Raw genomic sequence first — 9980 nt, 5'->3', positions numbered from 1 at the left:
ACTGTTTTGTTATTAATGCTGTAGTTGTTGGTTTTGTTTGCTTAGTTATACATACTAGTAAAGAATTGCTATTTCTATCCCCAAATCTTTGCCTGAAAGCCTCTAACTGCAAATTTATAATTGGAAAAAGGGGGTGTGGGGGGGGTTGGGGGTGGTTTATATTCTCCATTCCAAGGGAAACTCCAGCTTTCCCTGGAAGATACCAAGACAGCATGTCCAACACATTCCTTCATGAAGATTTCCTACAGGGAAATATTTCTATTTCAAAGCAGACTGAGTCTCTGGGTATGCTGCTTAGCACTTACAGGAGTGAGTTTCAAGATGTGGTGAGGGATATAAAAGTCTTAAAGAGAGGGCTCATCTGGAGGAGATGAGAACAGCTGAGGGCACGTAAACCTCCTTTTCAGGAGTTCTCAAGTGACTCCATGTCTCCAATGGTGAAGATTACCACAGTCTCCAATACACCAGCTCAGGTGAATCCTTTCAGCTGCCTTCACTGTGAATCATTCAAGGTGGGTAAAGAGTTAAAAAACTCCCACAATAGGAAATGAAACAACTAAGCTGTCAGGTGGAAAGAAATGAGTGTGAGGGCCACTGAGTTGGTAGGTAAGAACAAATTCCTTGGCTTGGGACCTGTACAAAGCAGTTGAGATGGTGGGGCCTGTGCAAAGCAGCTGAGAGCAGAATGGGGAAAGAGCAATTTTGCCAGGACATTTAAATTTGGATATGAATGAATGTATCATCACCCTCCATGCACCAAAAGGTGCCAGTTTCCCCATGCAATGAAGATTAAATGGTCTGGCTATTACTTCTACAACAAAGGATTTTTATAATCACCATATAGACGGTTTGATCTAACCCCTTAATCTAGTTTAGGTTGTCTTCCTGTTTTTGGACATTCTCATCTCTCTGTGAATGTTTTATACTTGTATATGTGTGTGTATAGTAAAAAACTCCATGTATTTGAAAGCTGAAATTGTCAGAATCACAATTTTCTATTCACCCCAACATAAAAGCCTTGTCTCAGCCTTTCAGTCACAATTCATTCATCTCATGTTGCTGTATTATGCAGAAGCTTGAATTGCATGACTGCAGATCTCCTACCAACCTCCCTTCCTCATGCTCTGTTTTACTCCATACAGAAGTGCCACCACTATTTTAGTTCATTTTTCTGTGGCTCTAAGTGGTCTGGATTTGAAGCACTGTCATTGACTTTCGTGGAAGGCCTCAGTGGAGGGACTTAACACACCTGAAGCCCTGGTATCTGACTTGACTCTAATCTACAATAGGGTCACATATCTGTTCTATGGACATCTGTCCTGCACAGTTCAGGGCAACACAATATGCCAGCTGTGAAGGTGACCTGAAAGGTCAAAAGAGTTGTGGTTCTCTTCCCCATTGTCAGCTTTGGGGAAAAGGAGACCGTTAGAAGCCAGAACCTTTGCGTTGACAATATTTAGAATTTGGGAGTGATCTTCCAAGCATTTTGTCTCATCAGTATTTTAGCCTCTTTTAACAGGCATCTGGGGATGTGTAGCATTTTTATAGTGCTGATGTCTTCTAACTGCTGCCTCCTGCAGCCATCAGTGTACCCACCCATACTACACTCTCGGGATTAACAAAGTGCTGCTTCCCCTTTTCCTTATATTCTTTGCCTCTCAATAAGATTAACCCACACCACCCTTTTTCCATTATACTCACCATGGAATTTTCTTTAAGTCAGGTTTTCCAGGCCACTTAGAGCTCCATCCCAGTTCCACTGTTTTAGAGTGGCTTCTGGTTCATCGCTTATGTATGTACCTTCAGCGAAGTCAATTAGCCCACCTACACATCATCTTGATAGTGGTGCTGGAATTGATTTAATTTTTTAATTTCTACATCAGGTTTTTTGTTTTTTTTTTTTTCTTCTCCATTTGCCAGTGGTGCAGTGTTTATTGTATGAGGGAGAAATCACCTTACTCATACTCTCTATTAAGTTTAGGATACAACTTTTACATTCCTGCAGACAGTGTGGACAATGAACATAGTCTATAGTTACCTAGTGGAAATGAGAGACTGAGAAAGTTAGGAGTGTGGATCCACAGTAAATATCTATGATGTAGTTTTATGATTATTTGTAATATTGAGAAGATGTCACCAGATTCCTAGTGTTATTACAATTACTTCAAGATAAGCAGACATCAGCTTGTAGCAATACACTTTACCGTTTTTCTTCTACAAAGAAAAAATGACCATTGTTCTGTGAAAACTATGAAAATTGTGGCATGAATGTGGTTATGAATGAGGACTCACAATTGCCTTTCAGTCAGAATTTTGGGATAAAAACAAATAAATGAGGCAGACAGGGATGTGGAAAATTAGTTCTGAGCACTGCCTGTGGATGGAATGTTTTGTGAATAAGGAAATCTTCCTTAAAAAGCCCAAAAGTTGAATGTAAAACCAGCCAGGCAATCAGTACTCAGGCAGTTAGGCAGGAACCAGCTCTTCCAAATATTAAGTCTTCATGTGGAGCAATTTTGTATTTTGTAACATAAACCTAGGAAATATTTTAATGCCTTTACGTGAGCTGTTCACCCCATAGTCCCAAAGAATTATTTACTGACACAAGGTGACAGGGATTAAGGGACCAAACCATTTAACTGAGGTGCTCTGTTTCCTGCTGAATTCCAGGTGTCAAAGACTAACTTAGTCAAAGACTAAGAACGAACTCCTTTAAATTGCATAGGCGATTTGATAAAAAACTAATAACCCTACAAAAACCTAAAAGAAATTGGCTTCTATTCTAGCAATAGGCAGTTTATCACCTTGGACAAACATGTAGATATAATCTGAAGAGAACACAAATAACGCCTGGTCAGAAAAAAATATCTAAGTAGTTTATTTTTGTAAACGATACTTATAATTTAAATGTAGATGTGCTTTAAGCTCCAAGCTGGGATTAGGCCAGTATATTTTAAACCAGTGCAAACTGGTTTGAAAGAGAGGAGAGAGATTTCTGGCTGGTCAAAGTGTTTATGTTCTTATTTCACATGAGCAAATTAAAATATGAGTGCAATAAAGAAAGTGATATAATTGAAAAGTCTATAAAATTATGGGAAAAGATGGTTCCTGAACCCAACTATGTGAGCAGCTTTTTTTAAAATGCTTTCTTTTAAAAAAAAAAAAGTATTTAAAAAATCAAATGTTAGTATCTGCTACTCATCTAGCTTGTGTACAGTTTTACTTTCACAGAGTGTGATGGTATAACTTAGGGGTTTAGCACGTGTCAAAGTTGCCAGTTGTTCCTGTAAAGTGACTAAAATATACTAAATGTGTTTACAATTGAGTAACTCTGCACCCACAAATGAACAGGTTGTGCTTATTTTGAACTTGTAAAAATGGAAGCAGTCAACCAAAAAGGTGATTTATAAAGAGAAAATGCTAGCAGAATTATTCTGTTGTGTGAAAGAAATTGGACTATCCAGTGGGAAGAATATAAAGCAGCATGGCAGGCTTTAATTTACCCCTGGAATATATCTGGAACCCTCAGCATTTCTGGATCAGAAACCGTTTGTGATAAGGCTTCCCTCTTTCAGCATCACGTCTCAACTAGGTATTTGCTCTAACCCTGATATTTTCCTTTACTTTCTCACACTCAAAACATACCCCCTAGAGCTCTGCAATTGTAAATTACTCAGCTTATGGCCTTCTGACCAGCTTCATCCAAAAAGGTTTTCATCTGTGCATGTGGATCTTTCAGAATTAGGTTATTTCAATCCAGATATAATCACCTAGTTCTTTAACCCATTATTGCACAATGGATAATCTTCAAAATAATGTTTGCCACCAAAAAGGCCAAGATGTACAATCTATTTCCAATATTGTGAAGTCTTAGATATCTTGGTGTATTTTCTAATGAGTGTTTAATTGATAATCATGAACATTTTGCCTGTTTAATTCTCCCTGCAATTGCAATGCTTTTTCTCCTTCACAAATGTTATTAGCCAAATATTTGCTGTAGGACCAACTTTGGGCCTACTAAAATGAATGTAGACATCTGCTATCTTTGCTGCAAGTGAGAATTGGTACAATTCTAAGCACTCTTGACCTGTATTTAAAGCCCAGCTAACAAGCAGAATTGATAACTATAGCTTTGAAGTGTTTATCATTTTTGCTACTGAGTTACATGTAGTTACATTTACAAATTAAAAAAGAGAACAGTTTCAGTTCCAAACTACACAGAAATGGGGCTGCTGAAAGCCAGTGACATTGTATGCTCCTTATGCTAGACTACAACTGGCTGCTCTGCTGAAATACCATCCTTTTATGTAGCTTGTTCTGAATTGTTTCTTTGGCTGATACAGGAACTAAACCACAACTGTTTATGTAATTATTCAGATCATGGTTTTGCTTTCAAATTTGTAGGATGAAAGTGCATCAATAGAAAATTTTTGTAATCTCAATTTTTTAAATTAAAACAGCATACAGGAGACCAAACAATGGCGAGTGAAGACTACTGATTGTGCATTAGTTCAGATTTTAATATAACATAAATTATTGAGTAATATTTCTACACTGAATTAGTGGAGCAAACTGCTGTTCTCTTAAATTTATGATCTTGTTTTTCATCTAACACTGAACACATGAAGAATTATACCAGAGGTATTAGGAAGGAGATTGTTCCACTGATTTTGACATATGGACATACAGGAAAGTATGTGTTCCTTGAACAGCCTTCCTAGTTTCAGACCCTCACTTTTGAAGTTTTATTTCACCAGGCAGTCTTAGACCCAACTGAACTAGTGACCTGTCAGTGGGGACTCCCTGGAAGTGGAGGCATTCTTTGTAGTCATTGTCTCATTGAATGCTTTGATTCCTCTGAAGAGAAGGCAATGTTAGTTTGTTCATAAGAGCTTCTTCACAGTTTGTGAGCTCTAACTCCACCTTGAAAAACAAAATTTTTTAAAAATTAAAGAAATTACTGCCAAACTTCTCCAATTATCTGGAATTTTATTCCATCCATATACATGCATAGTAACAACATTTGTTGAGAAATTATTTCTATCAGAAGTAGAACATTATCTTTGTGATCACCAGTTGCAGTATTGCTACTCTTATATTTAAATATATCTTATATATGAATTAGATTCATAATTGCAGCATTGAGTTTAGGGGTTTGTTTTAGACTGTGCCTTTCAAAAGATAAAACTGATTGATATGACCTCATTTCTTACAATACTGCTTCCAGTAATTTTGTTCATTCTTTATAAAGTATTGCATTTAACAGCAAAGGTTTAAAAATTGAGACAGAGATGCATCAGCGAAAGAAAATACAAGTACTATACAAGAAAGAAAATGCCATCTTCATTTAACGTACGTTTCAGATTAAGAAAGTGGACAGAAACATACTGCTACATACAAATGCAAAGCCTAATGACTAAGGTATTGTATGTGCTAAAATATAAAGTGCAAACTGAGCCCAATTGTTCAAAAAAATTGAAATTTTAAGGCGACCTTTACAGCATAGTTGAAACTTCTTTGCAACTTATATTTTAGCATATACATATATCTGCAACAGCATATAAGAAAAAAAATCAGGATACACAAGTGCTTTTGAAGCTATTTCTAAAATGCTTTTCTGTATTGTTTGCGACTATTTTCTTTAAAATCTACTATACAGTGCAAACCATATGTGCTACACAATAACTATACAATAACATTACAAATGACTTTAATATAAAGTTTTTAAATAAAAAATAACATAACTACAGCTATGAATACTGCTGGTAAAATAAATTAATATTTTTGAAAATGGCACCAATAATACACTTTACTAATGGACTGTAATGAAATTACACCTTTAAGTCTTCAACTCAGCAATAGTGAAATCTCCTGATTGTCCAGATGTAATTCAAACAGCTTTCTTTAAACTGTATGGAACAATATGCTAAACACATGTACCAAAGGTGACCGATTGTTTCATTTGACATGTTCTGCTGCATGTGAAGAGCAATAAAACTTCTTATGAGTTATAAAGTTTGAGAGATTGTTGAACTGGATGTCACACAGTCGGCAATACTTTCCACTGGTTGGAGCCTGGGTAGAGCCATTCACACCTTTAGCTATACTAGACAACTGTTCCTCTGCTGTAGGAATTGCTGGAGAGACGTTTTCATTTGTAGCTAAGGGATTCTCAGAGATCCAAGAAGGAGACTTGTGCCCATCTTCATGTGGAGGATTCTGGGAAATGTTCTCTTGCTGTGGGTTAGCAGCAGGTCTTTCCTCCTGTTTTAGTCCCCCATTAACTATTACCATGCCTCGGTTTTTCGGCAGAAGTGGAAGAGATTCTTTCTTCTGCACAGCACATCCATTCGAAGGCGCCTGGCCTTTAGGAGATTCACTTTCTGTATTTGTGCTTTGATCTAAATCAGTATTATGAATGACGAGAGAACCAGAAATGTAATCACTTGGCTTTATTCCATAATATGGAGAAAGCTGATCTGCTCCTTTAGCTTTCTTTATTGCTCCAGGGTAAAGGCATTGTGGAAGAAACAAATGTTTGTTTTCTTCTTTTGTAGCAATAAGCTGGGCTGCTTCACTAAAGACTTTCAGTCCTTGAAGTGTTGCTAAGTGTGTGGAAAATAAGTTTCCATTGGGAGAGGACTGTTTTGAGTTTCCGTTTTTCTCACATTTGATTATGCTTCTCTCATAACTGACATCTGGGCTGTTTCTTTCACTTTCTGGGTTTTGAAACACCTTACTGTCGAGTTGTCCCAGGTCACTACGCTGATGAGCAGTGACAGGACAAAAATTCTGCTTGTGAGCCAGGTAGTTCTCTACCTTGTTAAAACTGATCTTGCATACGGTGCACTCGTGGTAGTCCAGCAGCCTTTTGGGAGAAGTGGATGTCCTCTCTGACGGGGGTAAGCATTTTTTACTGAGATCTATTGGCACATCCATCTCCAAGCAAGACACAGTAGAGTGGGCAGTATCACACTTTGAAACTGGAACACACTTGTTAATAGACAGTGATGTTTCCAGATGCTTTGAGACTATTCCTGGAAAGATATCACATCGTGGGTGGTAACATTCTCCAAGGCCCTCTGTTGACTCTTGAGTGGATGTACAAGGATTGCCAAGATTAGCAACTTCTAGAAATCGCTGTTGAACTAGTGGTGGCCTCTGCTCTTGCTCTGGTAAGCACATCTCATACATCTTCCTTCGTTTCCGAGTACGCATTGTTCTCTGCATGGCAGGCACTTTGTTGGAAGCCGACCTCTTCAGTGGGGGATCGTGGCGGGTGGCACAGTAATACTGCTTGTGGACCATGTAGGTCTCATGTCTGCTGAAAGTAATATTACAAGCTTCACATGTGGTCTTGTTAGGGTCACTCTCCCCCTCTACTAAAGGAGCATTGGGATTCTTCACATCAGAAGGTTTTCCATTTATCTTCTCATCACCATTGCTTGCAGTTGACAACTTCTTAGGCTGTGCACTAAAGTCTTTTTCATGACTTTTATTGTTTGGCCCAATCAAATCTAAAACATTGGAAGAGTTTAAGCAAGATGTAGGCAGAAGCTGATTTTCTGGATCTGATGTGTGAGAAGCTGGATTCAAGATATTTATAGAGCTTTGACCATTACTGGGACTTACAGCTTCAGGCATTTTTTCTGGAACACTGGAAAAATCTGGTGACTTTGCCATCTGCTGCCATCGGCTGCTGCAGTAATGCTTTTTGTGTACCAGATAGTTGTCCAAATTATTGAATGTTATGTTGCATTCAAAACATGTAGCCCCCTTAGGCATCAAAGGACTGTAAATTACAGGTGGGTAATTGCTACTTCCATGCCTCAGCCTTCGATGGACCAGTTCTGACATTTTAGCTAATATCTCTGAAGCCTGAGGAACCACAGTGATGTCTTGGGGAAAAGCAAACTGTGAAAGAAAAGGTCCCATTGGGAAAGAAGGACCAATATTAGGCTGAACTGGCGACGAAGCAAGTCTTGGACTGGATGGTTCAGATTTTATTTTGGTATATGAAAAGCTCTGCTTATTTGCGGCAGGCTGGGTTTCTGGCCTCTGGTTTGGAAGGAAAAGTGGAGCCTTTTTTTCACATTTATCAAGCTCTGTATCAGAACTTGCATCTTTAGTCTGCATGGTCTTTTGGCTCTGGGGAACATCATTTCTGCTCAACAGGTCCGTTGCTGGCTGTAAACCTTCTTCATTTCCACTTGGAGAGTGTTCAATGTCACTTTCTCTCTGAAGTTTGTTGCCAGAGACATGTAACTCTTGGTGCTGCAGTAGCTCCCTCTGAGTTTGGAAGCCAAAATGGCAGTGATTGCATCTAAAGGCAGCTTGAGTAAGATGCGAGAACAGGTGCTGATGAAAGTTAATCACTGAGTCTGCAGTGTAAGTACAAACTGTGCATTTCAGACTAGCACCGGGTGGGAGAAATTCTTCCATTTTCACTCCTACAGAAAAGACAAGCAAAATACAAAATAAAGTGACCATTTTGCCTCTCATGAAGAATACTGGGAAATCAGCTGCACAGAACGTACAAATACAGTGAGAATGACTAATTTTCTTCTAATAAGGTGGTATTAGTCACCCTGAAAATACTTGAATTGGTTTTCCTCGAACTGCTAGGTTTTTCTCAGACTTTTGCTCTGCTTTGGAGGGCCCTAGTATTTGCATGCATTCATCAGAGCTGCAGGGATAGAAAGAACAAGGGAAAGGATAAAAATAGACTGGACTTATTCTAAATCAAAAGGTCTCAGAATTACAGTTACAACTAAAGGGACACATAATGTTCCCCATACATAATCACTGGAAATTCTGAATGTACAGAAAGCACACCAAGGTCAAGAGGTTCAAGGTTATGATGAAGCTTGAGGTACAGCCCTCAGTGTGCCTGAAAGCCACAGACAAAGCAGAAGTAGTATTTTGAATGTTATTGATGCTCAGCTCTTTGCTTGCATGGGTGGGAAGAGGTTACAGATCTATTCTCACCGGAAAGGACTGATGAGCTGTGCTCCTTGTGAAGGGAGGAGGAGCAGTAAGACATGGCTTCACTGACATTTTATCTTTCACATATAATGACCGTAGGCAACTCCTGCTATCATATGACATATTTTCCTTATGAAAGCACTACCACTTTATCAAAAACAGGACATTCAAAAACATCGTACAATCACCGATTAAACAAAAAACTCCACATATCATGGCATTTTGAAATTGAAAATGCTTTAAAAAGAGGTAAGACTAAACTTCTCTACTGCATCAACTACTGCATGGATTCTAGTTACCTTTTAGACAACAAAACCTGAAAAAATACTGGTATGGATAATATTCAGAATTTAAAATGAGTATTTGTGCTGCCTACATGTATGCACATATACTACACCTCAGTCAGGTGAAGTAGGTGTGGGATAGTTGGACAACACAAAACTCTAATAATACTGTAGCTTACTCTGTGGGTAGCCACATTGTTGATTCTGGAGATCCTCCCTTCTTCCCTGGCATCAGTGACCCCACAAGTTGTGAGTGACATTTGAAATTCGACCTGCTCTTGGCCTCAGCAGCCAGAAGGGAACCAAGAAGTGACACAGCACTTTAGTCAGCACTTGCTTCCCATCAGGCACTCTTTCCCCAGGAGGCCACATGAGGGTTTAGCTCCTTCACTGACATGAGATGGTGCTTCACATGCTTCTCCACCCTGTGGTACAGTGATAGCACTCTCTATGGGACTTCGCATTTCAGTCAGGGCTCTGCAGTCCAGTGGTGTAGGTCTGCTAGAGCATCCAGTGTGAACAGTAACAGCAGTTGAAGCAAACATAGGGATTGCAAAGATTACAAGACATTTGGAAAAGGAAAGTGTCATTCCTACTGCAGAAGGTGTTATAACTTGTGACAATCTGTATAGAAAAGTAAAGACTGACAGGATAGGAAAGAGAGCAAGAATGATTGAATAGACTGGTTTATGACTAAAAAGAAAGGGAAAG

The 9980-nt window shown here is 38.8% G+C and overlaps 1 protein-coding gene across 1 annotated transcript in view; it reads right to left on the bottom strand.

The window, feature by feature from the left end:
• Positions 1 to 4931: 4931 nt before the first annotated feature.
• The window catches only part of ZFPM2 (zinc finger protein, FOG family member 2), a 306980-nt gene continuing 301931 nt past the window's right edge, over positions 4932 to 9980 (bottom strand). The window contains exon 8 of the mRNA XM_066334744.1: positions 4932 to 8450. Within this exon, the coding sequence (XP_066190841.1) occupies positions 5959 to 8450 (2492 nt within the window). The 3' untranslated portion in view covers positions 4932 to 5958. The remainder of the gene's footprint in view (positions 8451 to 9980) is intronic.

This window comes from Sylvia atricapilla, chromosome 1 (genome assembly GCF_009819655.1).
Source record: "Sylvia atricapilla isolate bSylAtr1 chromosome 1, bSylAtr1.pri, whole genome shotgun sequence".
NCBI classification, from domain to species: Eukaryota; Metazoa; Chordata; class Aves; order Passeriformes; family Sylviidae; genus Sylvia; species Sylvia atricapilla.
This window is presented reverse-complemented; position numbering and strand designations above follow the sequence as displayed.